Below are 25,099 nucleotides of genomic sequence, written 5' to 3' on the forward strand. Positions count from 1 at the left end.
AACAAAATACAAATTACATAAAACATAAAATATACAATACATTTTACAGCAGTTAGCTAATTCAAATTAAGTAGTCATTAACATTTTGGAAAATAGTGTTCAAATATTTTTTAATAGAACATTTCACCCATATCTTGAGTTTTCCCCATCTCTTCGATAGCCCGAATTTCTATACGAATTCCTTCTCGCTCCTCCACTGCCATCAGATTTTTTATGATTACGATAGGTTCTGATGGTGAATATTGTTTACGTCCGTATCCACGATCATATCCATATCTCCTCGACCTTTTGACTCTTCGCTTTATCAAATCCTGCAACATAAAAATGATCTATTTTCAATTGAAATGCATAAAAATCAGTGTTTGTGCATTAATTAATTCATTTGACCTACCATACTGAGAGTTTGTTAAATATTAAATATCTTTTACAGCCGATTTGAATGAGTGTGCAAGCAAATGTAATATCTTTGTTAAGCTTGGTTGCTAGCTGAACCGTTAAGTTATGTAAACTACCCTCCACTAAAAGTAGACTAGTCTGACAGATAACCAATTTATCTGTATGTAGGACAATGCTACTTCGAAAGGAGGGTAGTATACCTCGCCTAACAATGACTTCACGGTTCAGCTAGCAAGCAAGCTAACCAAAGATATTACCTTTAACTACACACTCATTGAAATCGGCTGTAATTCACAGAACAATCATAATTTACGGGGATGTTTAAAATGAATTGTTATATATGGCACAGAACGTTAATATTTCGTAAAAAGTATGTTTTATCTGAATTGTTTGAGTAACTACCTAATTGATAAAGCATTAATTGTACTAAATTTTCCCGCTTGTGTCTTCGGGGTTTTAGGCAGATTCAGATTCTATAATTTATAAGAGTCTTACAAAATAGAAATAAAAGAGTGATACATATAATACAATCATCATAATATATACATTGAATAAAATTAGGCAAGAGAGCTTGTTACAACGAAATTTTATTACCGGTATGTACTAGATTATTTTTTTTATTCTTATTAATTTTTCTTATATAGGTTAAATATAAGAAAGCCCACTGGATGACAATATTTCACCAAAAATTATAAAATTGGCACAGCCAGTAATATCAAATACTATTAATATTTTAGTTAATAAATCAATTGAAAGCTCGATTTTTACTTAAATTGGAAGCAAACAGTCTGTCCAAAAATCCTCTAAAATTATTAAAAAGTTTTTCAGAAAACAGAAAACAACGCATTGAAATTGGAAGTTCTTACAGTGAATGGGATCGTATGTTTAAAGGCTTACCACAAGGGTAAATTCTTGGTCCAGTTATTTGCAATGTCTTCATAAATGACATATTTCATTTTGTACAAAAAAGCACCATTCATAATTATGCTGATGACAACACTGTATCATATAGTGATCACAATTTAGATAAAGTTGTTGAAAGTTTAGAATCTGATAGTTTAAAACTAATAAACTGATTTTCTATATAAATTTAATGAAGGCTTGACAAATTCCAGGCTATACCCATTGGAACAAAAACAATTAAACATGATTTGATATTTGATTTATATGGAAACCAAATTTCTTTTGAAGAAAATGTTAAACTTCTTGGAATATCAATAAATTGGGACTGAAACTTTAACAAACATATATCTGAAATATGTAAAAATATATCAAGACAATTAAATGTTCTAAAACGTATGGGTAGATATTTAAACAGACTAGGTAGGTTAACAGCAAACTACTCATTCATTCTTTCGAATGTTAACTATTGTCCAGTAATTTGTCACTACTGTAGTGATAAAAGTCTTTTTAAATGGAAAAATTTCAAGAAAGACCTTTAATATTCATGTATGAAGATTATGATAGTCCTTACGAAAAACTACTAGAAAAATCTAAATTACCATCTTTAAAAATAAGAAGAATAAAAACAATTGCAATAGGAACATTTAAAATAATTCACAAAAAAAGTCCGAGCTACTTCCATGATTTTATGATTGATATAAAAATTAATAAGTATGATTTAAGATCCAAGGATACTCCCAAAAGTTTGAACTATTAAGTATGGCTTAAGATCGTTTCCCTATAATGCTGCACAAATCTGGAATGAGCTACCGAACCATTGTCGAATGGAAACATCTTTCGAACAATTCAAAACTTGGTACAAATACATGGGATCCAAGTAACAGCTCATGCCAGTGCAGTGCATGAATATAGTGTTTATGCATGTTTTATTTTACTTTTTCTTTGTGTGACTATATGATTTGTGCAATTTTATTATTTATGTTTTAAGTGTACGATGCTTTTAACTTATAGATGTCATTTATGGTATCTTACTATGCATTATATGTTTTAAATTGTGTATTTTCGTGACTTTTGTATGTGTGTAAGTTGTATTGTATTGTGTGTGTGTATTATATTTGTTATTAAGTCGATTTGAAAAGCTACCTAGAGCTTGTGTTTGTGTAATTTATTGAATATTGACTCTAAAAAAAAAACTTTGAATCTTGAATCTTGAATAAACTGTTCAAGCATATTTCCACATTCTTTATAAAAATGAGATCTAAAACCATGATTTTGTATATCTAACAAGTGAATCAATCGAGAAAGAACTATCCTCCTTTGTTAAGGTGTTGTCGTATGATGTCAAAATAACTAGGCAAATGCAAATGTAATTCCTGAATACGAAGAGTTCCGAAAGTCCAAACTGAATTCTTCTTTAAATGATCTCCATCTGATCTGATGGTATTTTTGCAATTCTTTATATATAACTATGATTTTTTTTTTTACTATATTTAAGGAGAAGCTTGGTGCAGACATAATAATTTCAAAAGGCTTTTAAAAAAGAGCCGATATTGTAATAATAAAAGCAAATTGAACGAAAGCAAATCTGACAGAAATATTTTGTCCGATGGGAGAACAAAGAAATGAGGATTTTGAAAATTAATACAACAGAATGTATGGTTTGAACAGTCATATTTCCCAGTCACAAGATATCTTTAAAGTACAGATGATTATTAAGAAAAAACCAATTTTCCTGTTTTAAATATCTCCCGTCTTTTTACCATGTCAGTGTATCCATAATCATAACCCTTCAGAATGTAAAAATAAAGATTGTTACGTTTGCCAATTAAACAGCTACATATATCCACTAAGTTTGTATTATATTCTATTTATTCTGTTCGACCTTTTTGCATAGAGTCCTTCTGATGAAGATGAAACAAGATAACCAGTTTTATTTGCTAATTGAAAATTAAGCGGAATAAAATAATTTAAGACAGCAGAGAAGATAATTCTGTTAAATTGGTTATTACTAACCGACTTAAATAAAAGAGTGAGCTATTATTACTGTAAATGTATAATGTCTCTAGTCTGGTCAAAGGGTCAGAGTGTCCTAATTAATTAAACGATAAATTGTTGAAATTAGATAACTTGTTTTCACGTGCAGAGAAATTTCTTTTATGACCAATGCATGACCGGATATCATCTTTCTTATTGGTCAATGGCATTGCGGGTCAGCACGAGTTCACGTGTAAGTGCATTGTGATCACTTCCTTTTATCATCAGCATTTGATGTGTTAACTTGTGATTATTATCAAACAATTTGTTCAAAATTATATGTGATTTTGTTTTTTATTTTATGGATAATTTTGGACTGGAGTGATTTCATTTTAGCTATTTCAGGTAAAAACGAACTGTACTTTTATTTTATACTTTTATTTTTAAGCTATTCTATGCTTACATTTTGAACAAACGTACAGTTAATTTTTTTTTAACCGTCCTTTCATTCGGATAAAACTCACTATTTAGATGTATGCCAAACATGAGCAGTTGGTCAAATTCATTTCTTTGTCAAAGAGATATTAGGTCAATTTGATTTTCATGTGGGTGGCGACACTATGCGTTTGCGATCAAAATGTAATTATTTATCATTTATCTGATGATTAACCTGATTGTAATTTTACAGTTACTGCATCCTTTACAGCATCACAATGTTTGCAGAACGTATATCCGCCTTATATATTTGTAGATACATGATTTGTTTAAATTTTACTACAATTAAAAATTGGATTATTGCATAACGATAATAATACCATACATGATAGAATGCAAAGTTATACACTTATAATTTATATGATGTTTTAAACGGTTTCATACATTTTAAGTACACTTATATGAAAGAGCAAGACAGTTTAAGTATTAATGCTAAGCTATTGTGTTACAAACCCTTTTGACTTACTTGTTTGGGTAAGGTTGGAGTTATTTCAATTGGTGCAGTGAGCTTGACTGCTTGTACTTATGACCTCTGTGTATGTGCTTTTTCATTACGTTCTATGCAGAGTTCATTGTTTATGCTATGTCACGAAACTCATGCTACTTTCGTAAATCTCGTCACGGCAGTTTGGTTTGAGCTTATCATAATTTTGCAAGTTAGCCTAATCGCTATAATTGTTAGTATTTTAATTTATGCAAGTGTACCTTGTTTGCTTTATGTGATCGGTATAAAAAGGATATGTCTCTTACCTAAATGTTTATCGCAACCCAATGCTTATTTATTACGAACCAATTTACCTGTCTTTGCCTGTTTTTGGGTAATGTGGACGATATTTAAATTTTCGCAGAGGGCGTGGTTGCTTGTACTTATGTCCTCAGTGTATTATTTTTCTCAGAGGTTGTGGTAGCTTGGTCTATGACCTCTGTGTATTTACTTTTGCAAATATTGTAGTATGTAGTGGGTATTGTTTTATGCTTCGTCATGAAACTCATGCTGCTTCGGTTTTACAGAGGTCGTAGTAGCTTGGTCTATGATCTCTGTATTGTTTTATGCTTCGTCATGAAACTCATGCTACTTTTTCAGAGGTCGTAGTAGCTTGGTCTATGACCTCTGTATATTTGCTTTTGTAAAGTTAATATGTAGTGGGTTTTGTTTTATGCTTCGTCATGAAACGCATGTTATATTTTTGCAGAGGTCGTAGTAGCTTGGTCTATGATCTCTGTATTGTTTTATGCTTCGTCATGAAACTCATGCTAAACTACATTTAATTATTTTTTCGTCATGGTGATTGGTTTGGAATAAATTAAATTTGTAATAAATTCTTTAACTTCATACAAAATTGCCATTATTTTGATACATGTAGTCAGATTTAATGTTTGTCAGTTTGTAATACATGTTTTTATTGTATTATTTTATTTATCTTTACTAGTATAATTCATGTAAATGATATAGTTTGGGTTGCGATGAACGTAATTGATAATTTTTATGCCGATACTTATGCACTGTAAGGTCGTTTGCTTTTTTCTATATACTAGATTTGTTAATAAAAAATAACATTGGACAAGACATATATAGATATAAACTGATGATATTTTAAAGTTCATACTCTTCATTTAATACATGATTTTTTTTTCTTTTCTGTTTAATGGTTGATTACGAAGGAAGAGAAACTTTGATAATTTAATTATCGCATATTATTCCTTAACATGCGTTATGTTTGTGGTCCTTGAGTAAGACCAAGTTTGTTATTTATGAGAATTTAATTTTTATCCATTATTTTATATTCTTTTTTTGTTTGTTTATTTTCATGCCTTGACTATAGACGAAGAGCGCTAAGAATGGCATTCATCTACGAAAGAACTTTCCCCATTTAAGGACGTGTGCAATAAAGCGTGATATCAACAACTTCCATATACTTTCTTTTGACAGCGGTATGCCATAAGTCCGATAATACGAACATACGAATATTGATGGGTTGCTGTTTCACTGACATTAAGGACACATACCTAATTTCGTAATTAGAATTTTGATCCAGAAGTGCGAGTCGTATCAACATTGACTAACCAAAGCCTAATTGACTGTTTTATAAATACAAATTTACTAAATACGACTTCGATCAGCAGTTTGATACACAACTGGACCCTAGTTACGATGAAAGCTCAAAGCACCTAATGTTATTCCATCATCTCTTTAAAGTTGACTATGTCGTTAATTGTCCATGACTCTCGTTACTTGAATACAGCACTTAGTTTTAGAGGAAGGAAAATAAAACAAACAAAGACTTCTGCCGCAGTTCATGGATGGAATAGTCCTAATAGTATCCGTGATTCAAGGATTGAAGTCAAATACGTTTATAGAATTTAACAGCTAAAAAGAATAAATTTAGTATCAGAACTTTATACTTCAGCTGTTGCGGGTCAGTATTACTTAGTACCTGACAAAACATTATGATCTTTATTTCAAACCATCACAACTGTCTTGTTTTGGGTCAGCATTGCCTGCCAAAACGTTTATTATCTTTATTTCCAACCATCACAACTGTCTTGTTTTGGGTCAGCATTGCCTGCCAAAACGTTTATTATCTTTATTTCATATAATTACAACTGTCTGGTTTTGGGTCAGCATTGCTTGCCAAAACATTTTATGATTTTTATTTCTTATAAATACATCTGCCTTGTTTTGGGCCAGCATTGCCTGCCAAAACGTTTATTATCTTTATTTCATATAATAACAAATGTCTTGTTTTGGGTCAGCATTGCTTGCCAAAACATTTTATGATTTTTATTTCTTATAATTACAACTGTCTTGTTTTGGGCCAGCATTGCCTGCCAAAACGTTTTATTATTTTTATTTCATATAATTTCAACTGTCTTGTTTTGGGTCAGCATTGCCTGCCAAAACGGTTTTTATCTTTATTTCACATAATTTCAATGTGTCTTGTTTTGGGTCAGTATAGCCTGCTAAAACTTTTATGATCTATATTTCATACAATGTATGTCTTTATTGCCGCCCTCCTCATGCTTTCTTTACACATTGTTCGAATGTCAATGGGATAATTCGGTAGGCTCGGTTTAACTTCCTGTATGTATACATGAATAATTCGTAATTCATGTTTTGGTTTTTAATATTGCCGTGCTTATTCATACTTATTATTCAGATTATATATATAAAACGACTTAATGGTTTATTCCAATGTTGTCTAAATGCTATGGTCTTTAGAGATAAATCCATCATAAAGTTTTTATATTTAACTTAACTGGTTATTACATGTAACTAAATTGGTTTTCTTTTCTTTTGGTTAAATGTTTATAGTATGTGTCAAAAGCTATAAATATTTACTCGGTTAAAACTTACATCTTTTAACTTTTATCGCAATTAAGGTACAAATAATTATATGAAACATCACTTAAAGCTGGAATATGATATCATTCATTTTACAACTTTATTTACTACTATACAATATAAACCTTTTACATGTATTGCATTGGAATAACAGTTTGTTAAACTAAGTTCTGTCGCATGCCAGGAAGGAATGAATTTATTTTATGTTAGGTTGAAGTAAGTTTGGTGTATTCCTCCTTTTTTAAAGTGGTGTTATAGATATAAATTATTACTATTAATATTGAATGGTGATGTTCACCAGTCACTAAATTTCTAAAAAGCTGTATATTAAAAATTGTTACTAAAACTTTTCTTTTTACCGTATCATGAGTTACGAAAATTATTTCTATAGTCTCATATCAATCCGGATCACAACAAAAATAACTGAGAGTTAAAAAGGTTTACAGTAAATATTTATTTACTAATTTCAATTTGAAAATGTTTACCCTATGGAATTCACCCCGCCATATTAGGAATGTATCTGCCTTTCCCAAGTTAGGAGCCTGTTCAGTGGTTGTCGTTTGCTCATGTGTTACATTTAAGTTTTTTGTTCATTTAATTTTTGATTATTTTTTTTTTTTATGTAAATACGGCCGTTAGTTTTCGTGTTTGAATTGTTTTACATGGTCATTTTGGTGTCTTTAATAGCTGACTATGCAATATAAGCTTTGCTCATTGTTAAAGGCCGTGCGATTACCTATAGTCATTAATTTCCGTGTTATTTTGGTCTCTTGTGGTGAACTGTCTCATTGGCATCATACCACATCTTTTTTATATTTATGCATTTTCGATTGAAAAATGTCAAGTGTAGTTTGGGAATCCTTTGCTCATGATCCCTTACAGAAATAGTCAGATATAAAACTTCGTATTTAGGAAGGATCCAGGGCTTTGTAAACATATACTTTAGTTTTGTTTGAATTTTTAAAATTAAAAATATAGTTTCGGTTAATCAACGTACTAATTGTCTGTTCTAAAATATATAATTTTAAAAGGATTCTATATTTAAATGTCTGGATGTAAGAAGAAATATAAATTCTGAATCATACTTACATTGTTGCGATTCTATTGTAATTTAATTGCTGTGATCCTGGTGACAGGTCGGAATAAGATTTACATCTTTTACCAGTAAGAGATAATTTTAAAGTAATATCTTGGTATATGAAAATAGGAACTTTTAATATTTCTGCTTAATGTGGAAACGTTTTACATAATAAAGTGATATGTGTTTTGTGTACATGTATGTGAATGCATTTTTTTTTCAAGTCATATATAATTGTATTCACGTCGCCAGAGTCCTCGGGTGGGGGATCCACTCTTTTAGCCTTAGAGTGGATTTCACATCCACTCTTTCAGCCAAAGAGTGGATTTGTGGCAGGTTTTTCCTCAGGGTTTTTCTCCCCACCTTTGCTATTCTTTGTCATTTATTCAATTGACATAATATTAGTTGATGTAATTTCGTAGTAATTATGTATTATTATTTCATATTAAATATGAACTTTTATGTCAAATGTTTTATTTGCAAAATGTATTTTTTGCATTTTATGATTTTGAATAAATGACCTTTTTTCGTCAGTTTAGTTTTTATATCATATAGCAAATCAAGCTCAGTCTCTGGCTTGTGTATACGTAGTATGTTTATGGTATCTAGCTGTCTGTCTTAAAACCAGTTTTATTTGCTAATTGAAAATTAAGCGGAATAAAATAATTTAAGACAGCAGAGAAGATAATTCTGTTAAATTGGTTATTACTAACCGACTTAAATAAAAGAGTGAGCTATTATTACTGTAAATGTATAATGTCTCTAGTCTGGTCAAAGGGTCAGAGTGTCCTAATTAATTAAACGATAAATTGTTGAAATTAGATAACTTGTTTTCACGTGCAGAGAAATTTCTTTTATGACCAATGCATGACCGGATATCATCTTTCTTATTGGTCAATGGCATTGCGGGTCAGCACGAGTTCACGTGTAAGTGCATTGTGATCACTTCCTTTTATCATCAGCATTTGATGTGTTAACTTGTGATTATTATCAAACAATTTGTTCAAAATTCCCACCCACATACCGCCCTTTATATTATCTTTTGAAGTAGATATGTATCATATGTTTATTTATGGGGCAGGTTTTTCTCCCCACCTTTGCTATTCTTTGTCATTTATTCAATTGACATAATATTAGTTGATGTAATTTCGTAGTAATTATGTATTATTATTTCATATTAAATATGAACTTTTATGTCAAATGTTTTATTTGCAAAATGTATTTTTTGCATTTTATGATTTTGAATAAATGACCTTTTTTCGTCAGTTTAGTTTTTATATCATATAGCAAATCAAGCTCAGTCTCTGGCTTGTGTATACGTAGTATGTTTATGGTATCTAGCTGTCTGTCTTAAATGTTCATTAAACGCATCAAAATCTTTTTACCTTGCTTAAATTTCTGACTGCTTGAGTGCATATTTATATTAAAACGAATTTGTATGCCTATAAGAATACTTCGTCAAATGCCATTCTCGTATATTACCTAGTACATTTTAAGCATTTCTGACGGATGTGGTTTTATATTCTGATAATTTTGTATGTTACATGACATTTCTTCACATTTGAAGGTTACTATTATTGCGCATAAAGTAGGGATGTAATCATGTTTAAATTTTTCCACATCGAGATTCTTCCTGGTTTGTAAATCATCGGGGAAGGGTCAACCGATTTACATAAGTTTGAAATTAAGGAAAGTTGAATGAGTGATTAGGCCGGTAAGAACTCTTGTATATCATTTGACTTAGGCTGTTAACGACATAGAAAATGGCTTGCAAAACGTCAGTGGAAGACGCACAATGATATATAGGTACATGTATACAATAATGTTTAAGGATAGTGAAGGTCGTGTGTAGTTTTGTAGCGAGTTAAAACAATACTATTATAAGTTTTTTTGTTTTAAGTAATGCTATTTAAACGTCGGCACTCCTAGAAGATGTTTATACTGTTAGGAAGATATTGTAGTTTGAAAAAAAAAAATACCCCCCAAAAAACATCGTTATTTCTCGTATATCTAGCAAAAGGGTTAGTAAGCATAATCAAGACCATTGCAATAATTGTTTACATTATATCATACTCTTTTAAAATAAACTTTAGCCGTCTTTTGTGTTGGACTTATTCTTTTAAATCTTTGTTTACTTTTTTAAATGACCAGAAAGATGTCACATGTAAATTGAAAGATTTGTTAACTAACATACTCTTCATTTGATTCACCATCACAACAACCTCATACAAAGGGATCAAATACACTTTCAAAAAACAATACCCAAATGGCATGTTCAATCTATTCACATTGCTTGTCAATCCAGAAGACACCGGATAATTAACCCGAAAAATGTCTACGATACGCAAATCAGTACATGGCATCAGTATCCGCCCCCTTTTCCTGATTCCCTGCAGCTCGTACTGAACCACATCCGTCGTATAGTTGGCCGACCCAATCAGTGACTTAAAAAACGCAATCAGTCATAAAATGCAATCTATCACAACAAAAGAAGACCTGCTCAGTAAATAAAAAAAATGGACCAAAATATCGATTAATTTGAAAGTGAAAATATTGAGAACTTGAATATTCGAATAAAGAAAAATTAAATTGGTATTGGAAACCTTACTTCCTATTAAAATGACTGAAATTCAAAACACATCCGATTTTCATAATATAAAGATGAGTTACGTGTATGTGGAGAGAAGAGTTGCACAGCTTTTTACGCTGATGTGTCCGGTAGTCCAGAGAACGGAAAGAACTTTAACATAAAATACACACAAAGAAGAACTGAAATTATCCTGTCAAGAAATGCAATACCGGTATAAATGTCCGAGTCATACCTTGGTCTTTATTGGAAAATATGGTGAAAACATCGACTGTTTATTAAAAAAAGTATGATTGTTCTGAAATTTACATTATAAATGAAATTAAATGTGTTAACGTAATGTCCGACGCATTAAAAGCGATTTCAAGCAGCGACCCTGGTCACCCATATTTGCATCGTTTGAAATGTTGTGGGCCGGGGAAAAGTGCGTTGATCTGCTTATAAGTGATAGGGGTCTCCTTTCAGTCTAAGTGAGTAGTATTCATCTATAATTCTTACATTGGAAATAACGGAAAATGGGATCCTAATTTTAAACGAAGCCCGAAATCAAAATGTCCAGGCGGTGTTGCTTAAAGAAAAGCTTTATATTGATAACGATATTTTCGATCTTAGGAAACACAAAAAAATATATAAAGAAGCCACTAAAGGCAACAGTAGTATACCGCTGCTCAAAATGCATAAATCGATAGAGAAAAAAACAAATCCGGGTTAAAAACTGAAACTTAAGGAAACGTATCAAATAAAATAGAACAACGACACAACAGAGACACAACACCGAAACGAACTATAATGTAAAAATGACAATTTTCCTGATTTGGCACAGGGCATTTTATGAAAAAAATGGTGGGTTGAACCTTGTTTTGTGGCATGCCAAACCTCCCGCTTTAATGGCAGTGTTAATTATAACATTAAAATGACAACATTACACGACAGGGCTTCAAAAAATAAATGGGAGAAAATATAGGACAGAGAAACAAACGAAGTAATTACCATCAAAAGGTAACAGGTTAAAAAATATTTGCATACGCCAAACTCGCGCTACGTCCACAAAAAACTTTGCCCAGATGAAAAAAGTTAGACAGTCATAACAACTACAAAGTTGAGGAACGCCGAGGACCAACAGTTCATAAAAGTTGTGATGCCAGGGTTATCCGCCTGGGACTTGCATTTTTTAACGGTGCTAGTTCGGGGAAATCAATGGCGACGGGCAATGACATTGGCTCAGGATCCATCTGCAATAAGGATGGGGTGAACAACACAAAACCCGAGGTCAAAAGACCAAGAACAACACTGTCTAGGCTAGCGTTAAAGTATGCGTATGAGTTTTCTGATCTATTTTAGTTTCTTGTTTAACAAGAGAATAAAATATATATGCAAATTGATCACCGTGCCTGTTAGTATCAGAAATAGTCTTGTCTTATTTATATAGATATATACAATATGAGTCAGTTTAGAACAGAAATTAGGGAAGAGTTGTACAAGAAAATTAGAGTAAGTTAGCATATAAATATATGAATTTTAGGCTGAACATCTTTAACTAAGAACATAAGATAGAGAACAACACATTCTAGGCTAAGGTTGATGGACTTCCAAGCCTAAGTTATGTTTATCTGACATTAATTTTGTACTGATATGCTTAAAATTATATCATGATATGTAAATGGTGGCTTACAAACCACCAAAAAATGGTGACAATTATACATCTTAATAAGTATAAGTAACTGTTGACCGACTTAAAAACATAAATAATTGTTTATATATATACCAAAAGGTCAAAAGTTAAAATTTAACACATAAACTATAAAGTAATGTAAGAAAGACATAATATGTATATATGTAAACTATTAACAAAGTACAGTGAAGGTCATTACATAGTATTTATCTTACCGATAGGTGAACAGGTACTTTTGGGAGAAGATCGAACGTTTTCTTCTCGATTATTGGTGGTATGTCCAGAGTTAGGGGCCCACCATTCTTTAAATGCGTCATGCTGATATGGATTCGAAGCAAATCGATCGGGTTGAGTTGAAAATTTTCGTCATTTTTTAAGATAAGATGCGTCATACACTTCATCTGTTCCAGTGTCCCCATGGTTAAGGCATTGTCATTATTTTCGAACGAATAGCAATCTTTTAAAACAACATTAATGAAATCATCACGAAGGTGTAAAGCCGCCAACAAGGGCAAAAAGGTCAAAATACAGAATGTATCCAACAGCATCTAAAAAAATATTAATGAAGAAAAATGATGTGTAAAGGTATTAGTTTATATAAAAGCTAGTATTTTTCGTACAACTAAATGCTAAGAGTAAATAAATATTGCAGTAAGCGCAAAATATAAAACAACTAATATGTGAAAACCAAATATGACTATAAGATTGTTTGTCTTTTTACTGATGAATATTGAACAGACATGATTCATGAAGGGTAGAAAAAAATAGAATCACAAAAATACTGAACTTAGAGGAAAATCTAATCGGAAAGTCCATAATCACATGGCAAAATCAAATAACAAACAACGTAACACATTGAAATCAGCCATATACTCTAGATGTGAGGTAAACTTCGAACATACGAAAGAAGCATAACTTTAATAGTGAAGATAAAAAAAAATTTAAAATATAAAATTTGTATTAGGAAAACATATTACCTTTTTCGTTGAAGGATACTTTCTTATCTCACAAGAATGAAAATTGCGTTGTTTATATTACTGACGGCTGCAGGATGTTGGGACTATGCTACCAGAATCATTTAATAACACCACATGATGCTTTTAGCAAATGATGAATAAATGTATTATGTCACATGTATATGCTTAGAGACAATTTACACCAGGTAAAATGTAATTACCGACAGTTAAAGCTCAGGAAAAGGTCAAGAATATGAATTTATATAACAATCTGGTTAAATATCATGTTGTTTATTTCCTTGTCAAAGATGCAAAGTTAAACCTAAATCCGTAAAAGTACATATATCCTTATTTTATGACATAATATGATTACTTGAATTGACTAACTAATATACATGGCTTACTTGCACCGACATGTCTTAAAGGGACACTAGCTGCCAAAGTCACGTTCACCGATTTTACTCAAATTCTCATACTTTGCTTTTCTACATTGACTAGAGGTATAGGGGGAGGGTTGAGATCTCACCAACATGTTTAACCCCGCCGTTTTTTTGCGCCTGTCCCAAGTCAGTTAAGGGCCAGCTGAAGGACACCTCCGGGTGCGGGAAATTCCCGTTACATTGAAGACCTGTTGGTGACCTTCTGCTGTTGTTTTTTTCTATGGTCGGGTTGATGTCTCTTTGATACATTCACCATTTCCATTCTCAATTTTATTTATTTATAACAATGTAAACTATTTTTCCAAACTAATACTATCAAAAGTATAAAATAAACAATTTACAGGATATGGTCCCAATGATGTAGCTTCGTTTCGTTTGACGTCATCTAATTAACTATCGAGTTGACTTTCTATGACCATATAAGCAATGTAAACATAAAAATAGATATAAATAGATTAAAAACTTGTGCAATTGGATTTTTACAGGTCTATTACATTTTGTATTATAGATTAACAATTTATGTTCATCGTCGTTTTTACCTTTAAAAGAATAATATTATGTTGATCGAATCAGATAATCAAATTATTTCCCCTTTGTTTCACTTTCAATTTTGACATTCTTTTCCTTTAAATACCCGTACATGGACAATGCATGCTTATTTTATCTCTTTCTACGGAGTTAAATCGGAGTTCACATGAATACGGATTTAATTAGGTCGAATTATTCACTTGCAAGTGAATAATTCATTTTCAATGTTTATTAGCTTAAATTGACAAAATTGAAGCATTTTAGCTAATAAAAGCAAATTATTATTTCACTATTTCACTATTATTGATGATTGAACAAAAAAAAATCATATACCTTTAATTTTTTATATATCTCGTAGCTAGTGCCCCTTTAATAAATGCAAACATTAACTGTGTATTGCTATCTTACCATTAACCCTATCCCTAACTTGATTTTATAAATGTTACCAATCGAAATCCCTATTGAAACAAAAATATCAAATACACCAAATTGGTGTTCAAAAATATTGAATCAATATATATCTACATATCTAATGGTTTTTAATTAAATAAGCAACAAGTTGGATTTTTTTTAAGATAGCCTTCACAGTTTTTGACGGAATTTTACAAAAAAATGAGATGAAAGACATATGATTTTCATTGGATTAACCAAACGATAAATATAGGAAGATTTGGTGGGAGTGCCAATGAGACAACTCGCAATCCAAATAACAATTTAAAACAAGAATGTGTCCAAAGTACACGGATGCCCCACTCGCACTATCCTTTTCCATGTTCCATGGACCGTGAAATTGGGTAATAATCTAATTTGGCATTAAAATAAGAAAGATTATACTATAGGGAACATATGCACTAAGTTTCAAGTTGATTGGACTTCAATTTTATCAAAAACAACCTTGACCAAAAACTTAAACCTGAAATTCCCACTTTCATTTTCTATGTTCAGTGGACCGTGAAATTAGGGTCAAAAGTCTAATTTGGCTTACAAATTATAAAGATCATATCATAAGCGACAAGTGTATTAAGTGTCAAGTTGGTTGGACTTCAGCTTCATCAAAAACTACCTTGACCAACTTTAACCTGAAACTCTGACTTTCATTTTCTATGTTCAGTGGACCTTGATTGGGGTCAAAAGTCTAATTTGGCTTTAAAATTATAAAGATCATATCATAAGCAACAAGTGTATTAAGTTTCAAGTTGATTGGACTTCAGCTTCATCAAAAACTACCTTGACAAAAAACTTTAACCTGAAACTCTGACTATCATTTTCTATGTTCAGTGAACCGTGAAGTTGGGGTCAAAAGTCTAATTTGGCTTTAAAATTAGAAAGATCATATCACAAGCAACATGTGTACTAAGTTTCAAGTTGATTGGACTTCAGCTTCATCAAAAACTACCTTGACCAAAAACTTTAACCTGAACGAACGGACGCACAGACGGAATAATGGACGAAAGAACGGAGCCACAGACCAGAAAACATAATGCCCCTGTACTATCGTAGGTGGGGCATACAAAGGTAAACCATTATAGGTCAATGTACGGCCTTCAACACGGAGCCTTGGCTCACACAGAATCACTAGTGTAAAACAGTTCAAACGGGAAAAACAACGGTCTAATCTATATAAAAAACAAGAGACGAGAAACACATATTAATTACATAAACAAACGACAACTACTGTTAAACGTTTTAATGGATCCAAACCTTCTCCCTTTTTCTGAAACAATAGCATATTAACATCACAACATAGAAAAACCACATGAAAAAATATCAATTGGCAGGCTTAACTCAATCAAAAAACGTAAATTAATACACTATGAACAATAAATTTGATCAGCGATATCTGAATGCAAATGCACAGTTAATAAAATATAAGAGACAAGCATTCAAGGCCAAAATCAAACAAAGCCATGGCAAAACACCACTGCGAAATATGTAACCCTTCGAAAATATTCACTTTAGAAAAAAAAAAAACGGTTTTAATAATGCAGGTAAATCTTGAAGTTTATACAAATGTAGTAAGAAGTAAATTTGAAGATATTCCAAATAATCAAAGCTGGTATATAGACAAGATCCATATAAAATATAGAATAACAAAAAAGCATTATAAACAGTATCAATAGGTCGAATTAACAAGGAAATATATATGTAAACAGCTTCAGAAAAGGTACTACTTCAAGCGATTGAAATTCTAATATCTGACATGTACTCTCAATAGTTTCGAATTGTTGTTTTTAATGTTTTTATTCATTCGTGTTTCACAATCTTTGTATTTAAGTGAACGTGAACGAGTTTTTAATTGTATTTTTTTTTCTTTTGCCTTTTGAAATAATAAATTAACGAACAGCCATTTGTGACTTCTGTAAATCTGTAGGTCCTAAACTTTATCAAGTTAGTACTCAATTTGACCGAAGTTTCCAGGATTTTCAAGGCCTGTTATAACATATATAAGTAAAGCGAGGACATGCATTTTTATTTGTTTTTACTTTACCGAGGACCAATCATTCTTGTGTAAAATGCAGCATCATTATCGCAATTGAGGAAACATAGTAACCTTGTCGGAAAAAAAAAAACATTTCATCAATTACAATTGTTGTCCATTTTCCATCTTCTTGTTTTGGAATTTAATTTATTCTGTCTAGATTTAATTCGGGAAACCGTAGAAGGCAGTAATGCATGCTACAGGGATGTAAATATCGGTGAAAACCGACCATGTTCCTGTAAATAGTAAAATTGATATATACAATTACTAATTTGTTCCGTCTGCTCTAGTTTTTTCTTACTACTTACCAGAAGATTTGACCTTGAACGTTTATAACTAAACATTGCAGTATCTATTTATTTATTACTTCTTGTTTTCATATCAACAGCAATGCATCATTATATAACATCTGTTTGCAATTCAACCAGTAACAACCTGTTTGTATCATAATTTGATATAACCACAAGTTTATTTATTTGTTTCTTGTAATTTCCCCGCCATACTTCATCACAACTAACTTAAGGTTTATGTGGTCGACCCTTTGGCTTAAATGGCTGCATTTTCACCACATAATTAACTTCCGAGTACAGACAAATCTGTGTATCTGGAACTTTTTCAATGCATTATTGCCTTATTATCGGATAAATAAAATTCAAATATTATGTTTTAGAAAATAAAACAATTAACAGGATTTTGCAAGGCACTTTTTTACTACAAAAGGTGCAAAAATAAATTAAGTGGTGAAAGAGGTTTGAGAACTCCCCCACAGTGAACTGTATTAATTAACATGGACAAATGATGGAAATTAGATACTTGGTGAACTGAGTGGATCACATCAAGTGAACCATAATTTTTTTCTTTCATCTTCTGCATGTACGAAAAACCAAAACAATACACGTCAAAATCCAGCTTAGTTTTGATTTTTCTGAAACATAAAATGCATTGAATTTTATTTATCTAGGCCATAAAAAATATCCAGATGTACATGTTTATCTGTACTTAGAGTAAATTTAGGGGCAAAAAGGCAGTAATTTTAGTCAAAGTGCTCACATGAACCTTAAATATCAACAATGGTATAGTTAGAGGTTTTACAGTAGACAATACCTTTTCTATCATAATAGAAGGTATTTAAAAAGAGAGGTTAGAACCCAAACTACTGAAAATTTAAATCAAGCTACAAAGAGGCATCACGGAAAAATCATCGTCATTAAATACTGCCGTTATTGTATATGCTGCTGCAGATTTTTTCAAAGAGATCTTGGAAGAACTCATATTACTTAAATTAGATGCGCAAAAGGCTTTCGATACACTACATCACGAAACCAGGTTATTGCTAAGAAATATGTGCAGGCATGTAACTGTTAAATTCAAGTGGAATTATAGCTTTTCAGATAAATTTACACAAAAAATAGGTGTTCGACAAGGTGCAAGTTATCGACTGTTCTATATAAACGCCATACCAACAATATCTTAGAGGCATTAAAAAGCTCAAACATATGTGAACGAATAGGCAACATTAATATTGTCGCTCAAACGTGTGTGGATGACATTGCCATATTGGCCAGAAAAGAGCATGAGGTTCAGGATACTAGATATAGTCAATGATATGACAAACAAAGACTTTGTGTCAATCAATCCTACAAATTGTTCCGTTAACAAAAGACCTGCAACAGCTGAAAGTTTAAGACGTATTTACACTTGTATCGTTTATTGCGCATGTCACCGGAAGCACCGCGGGTCAAAAGGTCATTTGGAGACGGAAGCTAATCCCATGACAACTTCTAAACAAGCATCAGCGCAGCACCAAAACTAATCGATAAACAGTAATACTACAACTTCAAAGTTAATATCTGTAACTATTTATTCAATTTTAATTTATGGCAGAATCACTAGATGAGTTTAATACTTGGAAAGTTTCCTCACTTAAAGAATTTCTTAGTCTTCGTGGACTTTCAGGTGAAGGTACCAAAGCCGAACTTGTTGCTCTGACATATGCGGCGAGTCGATTGTCATTACCTTGTGTGCCATCCCAATCAGAAGTATTAAGGCTTAATAAAGAAGATTATGATAAAATTCTCTCTACACAAGACATTCCCGACCCATTGGCTTTGTCAGAAAAGTGGTGTGACGAGAAAGAGGGTATAGCACACTGGCCACCTACCTTTTTATCAGACATTATTTCTTATATAAATACTGTGAACCCCACCATCGGAATAGTTAACAAATACCTCAGTGAATATAAGGTTGGCAAAGCCTATGAGTACTTCAAAAGTGACTGGTTGAAGGAGGTATTTTACCACAACATTAAGAGAGACCATCCATCCTGTTTACTCAGAGCTAAATGTACCCCATCACAAAGACTATCTGATACAGACCATGATGTATGGGCCTGCATTGATAAAGAATCTGGAGATGTCAAAGCTGCTTACTGTACTTGCACGGCTGGGTAGGTATAATTTATTTTCATGCATATATATAACATGTAGATGGAGAGTTGTCCAATTGCCACTCATACCACATCTCTTTAAAAATGTTCTATAATAACCATGAATCGGGGACTATTATACTAATATTATCACAATAGTCCCAGCATTAATGAACAAAATAAGAAGGTTAAATGGTTCCATGGCATTCATTCATTATAACACTGTATAAATAAGGGAACTTAGCAACATACATGTGTACATGTATGGTGTACAAGATAACTTTAATCCATACATGTAGTTCTGTTATATATATACTAGTATTGCAATTTAAAAATAAATTTAATTTTGTGTGTGATTTCTGTTGTATATCTTTATTATTACACAGGATACATTTCAAATGTCTGTGTATCATGTGTATTGCAAAGGTTTTGTTTATGTTTCAGTTCATACTCTTCTTTACATTTTTGTACAATTGGCCAATTTAAGTACTTCACTTCAAAATTGATAACAGTTTTATGGCATATTTTTATTAATATTTAGTTTAATAAATATATTTAAAAATAACAGAATCTTAACAAATTTTGTCAACAGAAATAACACAAATGGAAAACTGACATGGTTACGATAACATAATACTAGATACATGTAAACATTTTTGTACAACATCTTAACCAAAAGCTTACATAAAATTAAATAAAAAATATGACTACCTCTTATTAAACAAGACGTTTAAAATTTGCTTAAATTTCAGACTTGGTCAGACATGTAATCATGTAGCAGGATTGCTCTTCAGGATTGAATCAGCAAACAGACTTGGCTTAACAAGTTGCACTTCCTCAAAAAGCAAATGGACCGTTCCAAATGAAAAGAGTGAACTACACCATAAGCCACTGGTTGAAATAGATATTGTGAAGTCAAGAAGTAGAAGTAGATTTCATGGTAACAAGATCATATTTTTTTGCTCTCCAGTCCAAATGTCACCAAGATAATTTACACATTGAAATATAATGTATGTTTTGATATTTATGTTCAAGGACACAATTATTTTTATTTATGGTAAGAGGATTAAATAAAAAAAAATGTTACATCCAAATTGCATTAGAATAGTAATTAACATTGTGCCTAAGGAAATTCAAGGGCAATTTTAAAGAGTGGTTGAATATCCATTGCAAAATACAGCATGTTCAGTCAAGTCACTTTTTTTTTGCTTATTTTAGTTGGTTTTATTTAATTTAGAACACAGCAGACCACTTGTTAATACAAGCAAGAGGAATTACAGACCAGTTGCAGAGATACCAGATATTGATCAGCTTATCCAAAACCTGAAAGCAGTTACACCAAATTCTTGTATGTTTAAAGGTATGTTTTATTTAAATTTTTAAATGTTTATCACATGCTTATGTTTGTGTCAAAGTGTTATGCTAGCAACCCATTGAAAAAAAAGTACCTAAAAGATACTGTGGTTCATGAAATTACTTATCAATACAACTAGTCTACAGGTTAAATCCAATGCAATGAATTATTGTACTCAGTCATAAAACTGTACACATTATTGACAGTACAACATTTGTGGTCAAAGACAATAAAAAAAATAAGAAATGTTAAACTGCATTATAGAATCAATGATATAAAACAGCTAGACAAATTGTTAAAAGGGAAGATAATTTCATAATATAAGGATTACTTCCCTTTGTGCATCAGAATGTGACTGTAATATAGAAATTTTTCAAGAATATTAGAAAATCATAGAACAATGTACATGTACACTAAGACTTGTAAAAAGTATTAAAGAAGAAATGGTTTTGGTCCATGAATGATTTATTCCTTAACTGTCCAGGCAATTAATCCCAACCAAAATTGCTCCCAAGCTCCTTTTTTTCAGTGTTCATATAATTCCAAAGATATATCCTCAACTTCTTGTTCTAAATAAGAAAATTGCTGACTTTGGTACTGTTTAAAATTATTTCCAATTTGTAAACCCAAAGCCTTCACAGTGCCTAAAATGAGGAATAAATTTATGTGTTCTTTTTTAGGTTTTCCTGATGAAAAAGCAGAACAACCAGCAGCTGTGACTATGGATACATCACATGCAGAAAATGTGTCTGAAGTTTCTCTGGAACCGCCTCTTATTTTTGATGTCTCAAAACATTTTTTACCTACCATTGTGCACCACTTCAAGGCAACAAAGGACAATTTACATTTGAATTTCATGGATTTTATTCCAGAACTTACTGATGAAGAACAGTTATCTATCAACTTTTCAACTTTAGGTCAATTTCAAAATCCTGAATGGGTACAGATAAGGGAAGGCAGGATAACAGCCTCAAATTTTTATGCTGTGTACACCAGAGTAAACTCTGTATTAAAAAAACCTGGAGAGAATGTTGATAATTTACTTGGTATGTTGTGTGGTTATTCTAAACCCAATGCAAATATAAAGTCACTGAAATATGGCCGTGAAATGGAACCTGAGGCAAAGAAAATTTATTATCAACAATATATTTGTAATCATCAAAATGTTATATTGTCTGATTGTGGCATATTTCTAAATAAGCGTTGTTCATACCTTGCTGCATCCCCAGATGCTCTTGTAACATGTTCATGTTGTGGTGATGGTGTATTGGAAGTGAAATGTTTATGCATTGAAGAGTGTAAAAAATGTTCAGGGTTTTGTCATTGTACTCTTCCAAATTGTTTGTATCACACAGATGGAAAGTTATCTCTTAAGCATAATCATAAATATTTTGCTCAAGTTCAAGCTCAAATGGCATTTTGTAACAGGCAATGGTGTGATTTTTTTATACATACATGTAATGGTACTTTTATAGAAAGAATTGTATTTGACCAAATGTACACTGAACAATTAATCACAAATGTCAAACATTTTTTTGCAAAATACATGGTACCAGAGTTATTAAGTCAAAGCCTGAAAGAAAAAATGTCAATTACATCAGTTAATGTTGGTGAAGATATTACAGGAAGCATTTTTTTCTGTCCTGTTTGCAAATCAGTTATTAAAGAGCAAGAAAATATTAACAGCTTCTCTAAAAGAAGTATTTGTTGTGATAAATGTAACAAATGGTATCATTTCAAATGTATAAAAATGACAAAAACCCTTTTAGATAAATGTAAGAATAAAGAATGGTTTTGTCAAAACTGTGAATAAAATTAGTAACTTTTGAGTTATTTCCCTTTAACTACATAATGTAAAGTCATCCTGCTATAGTTCTTTCTTACTAAATTTCCAAAGTCAAGTAATTATAATATTTAAAACATTATTTTCCTTTTCAAATGTAAAATCTGAAGTAAAAAAGAAGGATTTGGATTTGAAATGTTTCAGTACTCATACAAGTATTTTTACAATGATACATTTTGTACATACAAAAGTAATACAAACTCATTAATTTTGTTTTGAAAATCCTCAAATTTTAATACAGATGCAATCAATTCACCATTTTTTTGCTTCTTGAATATTGATGAGGTTATTTATGTATGCTTCTTTAAATACACATTAAATAAGAGTTATTGTAGGATGACTGTCATACTATAGATGTACATGTATTTAGCATATTGTATTACTAGTGGACAAGAATGATATGTACATGTAATAATTAAATCCAATTTTCTAGGTCATACATGTACTTCTAACAGGAAGTTGTAAGATTATAAAAGGCACAATACAACTAAAAAGAAACCCATCAGCAGTTATAGTATTAAAAGTAACTATTTTTTTTCCAAAATTTTCTGGCATTCATATTGATGAAACAACTAAATCAAGATTCATTATTGGCAAGTTCAGAGACAAATTCTGATCATGACTTCAAGATAAATTTAAATATAATGTCAATTAAGTAATATTTCAGCAATCATGTTAATATGCCATGGATGGCTATCACCTGAAACATTTTAAATAATGAAGGCATGCAATTTAATAAAAATCATATCTAAATTTATGTAAACAGCAGAAGAAGAAATACAATAAAAGATATGATGAATTTGAAACAGTAAATAACACAGACTTGGTTATTCATATCGTGGTAAAGGGGGGTACAGGTTACAAAGACCTGCTATTGACCTAATAATTTCATCTAAATGCTGCAAAAGTGTTAAAGGTAACTCAAATTTAAGAATTCTGAAACATTTCATTCTTCTTATTGCTTGTTCTACATGAATGCGTCTGTTTGCAATATCTTTCGTAAATTGTACCTCATTCTTAGACATTTGAGACACACCACGTCTACCAGGGGGCACTAACAGTTTAGCCGAGAGTAGTGCAAGTTCTTCTCTAATCTGAAAACCCCTATCGGCCATAACCTTATCATAAGGCTCTATGATTTGTAGAAACCCACTGTTGTTGGTTATGAATTTGTCACCTGCCCTTCCTCCATATGCTTGAGAAACATAATTAATCATTCCAGATGGAGTGATACTAACTAGAAACTTTGCTGTTTGGTGGTGTTTGTAGTCACTCCAAGTAAGGGCCTGAACTTCTAAATTATTTGGTCTTTCAATAAAAACCTCAGTACAGTCTATAATATGACGAACATCTTGGTACCTATTGTTTTTAAATGATGGTGGTAAACCTGCCCTTACAACCTCTTTTGAAGGGTTAGAAACAAATTGTCCAAGTATACTGGAAAGCACTCTTATCCATGTTGTAAAGACACTTGAAACTGTTGCTGTGGATATACCAAATCGATCAGATAGATCTTCCGACAACAAGCCTAGTCTTAATTTCATTAATGTTAGCAAAAATTCTTGACGGAAAGATAATCTTCGCTTGAAAGTTCTTAAATTTGCTTTATATTTCAATGGATTAGCAACACGCCTAGGTCCACGCCAATACGTCATTTTTTTTTACCACTGGCTCAATAAAAGAAAATAGCGTTTCAAAAACTGCTACAGTTGGTATACCCGTGTAAAATTTCACCTTACGGTCACTGTTCAGCACTGTTTGAGTATTAAAGGTGTTTTTTTTTACATTTTCATTTAAGTTTGCCTTGTGAACTACCAAATATTTTTTTAATCTATTAATTTCTTGTTAAAGTTCTGCAATTTTTATGTCTCTACTCATACAACCTTCACAATTTATAAAATAGTCATGATCACAGTTACTTGTGTTTAGATCTTCAGTATTAGAAATGAAAGATTCATTCTGAAGCTCATGTGACTCATATGCATACAAATTCAAGGCTAAATCATGGTCACAGTTACTTCTGACAAGTTCCTCTAGAACAGAACTATCAGGTGTAGAATGTTCAATCTAAAGCACTGATGACGTACATGTGGGAACATCCATAGGTTCAGTGTGAAAAGATACATCTTTAATATCATGTCGTGGCTTTTTAACAGGGGATTGATTTTGAATCAAACTCCGGTCTAGAGGTTGACGACGCGCACGAGATCTTTTAATAGGATCATACCCAAGTTTAAGAGTTGGATAGGGATTTGCATCAGAAGGGTGACCATCAATAAAATGTTCTGAGCATACTCTTGAATCATAATTTGGTTCCCAAATCTTGCCTTTTTTTTGCTGTCTATTTATTGCTTTAATCCACAATTTTCTGTTCTCAAGATCTTTAGTTGGGAAGGGAAAGAGCGTAAAAGGTGGTTCACATATGCAACGACATGTGCCTTTATTACAGTCATGAATATCACAGTGAATTTCCCTCCATTTTATTAATTTTTTTCCATTTTGTGTACATCCGAACACAGCACAATTCCTTTTAGCCATTTCATTTGAAGAAAAACATAATTAACAAACTGAACATCTAATAAACACATGCAACATACCCCTTTTGTAAGAGCTGTCAAAGTATAAA

The 25,099-nt window shown here is 31.6% G+C and overlaps 2 protein-coding genes and 1 long non-coding RNA gene across 3 annotated transcripts; 1 reads left to right on the top strand and 2 right to left on the bottom strand.

Annotated features, from left to right (window-relative positions):
- Nucleotides 1–227: 227 nt before the first annotated feature.
- On the bottom strand, nt 228–13,609 carry LOC134723730 (uncharacterized). Its single transcript, XR_010108170.1, has 3 exons — nt 13,426–13,609; nt 12,664–12,996; nt 228–311 (listed from the first exon to the last, which is right to left on the bottom strand). It is a non-coding gene; the product is annotated as an uncharacterized LOC134723730 (long non-coding RNA).
- Nucleotides 13,610–18,728: 5,119 nt separating this feature from the next.
- On the top strand, nt 18,729–22,938 carry LOC134722982 (uncharacterized). The gene is made up of 5 exons (XM_063586615.1): nt 18,729–19,297; nt 20,029–20,216; nt 20,514–20,636; nt 21,311–21,928; nt 22,907–22,938. The coding sequence occupies exons 1-5, from the start codon at nt 18,729–18,731 to the stop codon at nt 22,936–22,938; spliced, it is 1,530 nt and encodes a 509-aa protein (XP_063442685.1).
- Nucleotides 22,939–23,300: 362 nt separating this feature from the next.
- On the bottom strand, nt 23,301–24,128 carry LOC134722983 (uncharacterized). The gene has a single exon (XM_063586616.1). It carries the CDS (start codon nt 24,126–24,128, stop codon nt 23,301–23,303), a length of 828 nt encoding a protein of 275 aa, XP_063442686.1.
- Nucleotides 24,129–25,099: the final 971 nt, after the last annotated feature.

The sequence above is a fragment of the Mytilus trossulus genome, chromosome 6 (genome assembly GCF_036588685.1).
Source record: "Mytilus trossulus isolate FHL-02 chromosome 6, PNRI_Mtr1.1.1.hap1, whole genome shotgun sequence".
NCBI classification, from domain to species: Eukaryota; Metazoa; Mollusca; class Bivalvia; order Mytilida; family Mytilidae; genus Mytilus; species Mytilus trossulus.

Coding starts and splice junctions, on each gene's coding strand:
- LOC134722982 (XM_063586615.1), top strand. CDS start 18,729: ATGGCAGAATCACTAGATGAGTTTAATACTTGGAAAGTTTCCTCACTT. Junction 19,298..20,028: donor TACTGTACTTGCACGGCTGG/GTAGGTATAATT, acceptor CTTAAATTTCAG/ACTTGGTCAGACATGTAATC. Junction 21,929..22,906: donor ATGTTTATGCATTGAAGAGT/GTAAAAAATGTT, acceptor CCAATTTTCTAG/GTCATACATGTACTTCTAAC.
- LOC134722983 (XM_063586616.1), bottom strand. CDS start 24,128: ATGACGTATTGGCGTGGACCTAGGCGTGTTGCTAATCCATTGAAATAT.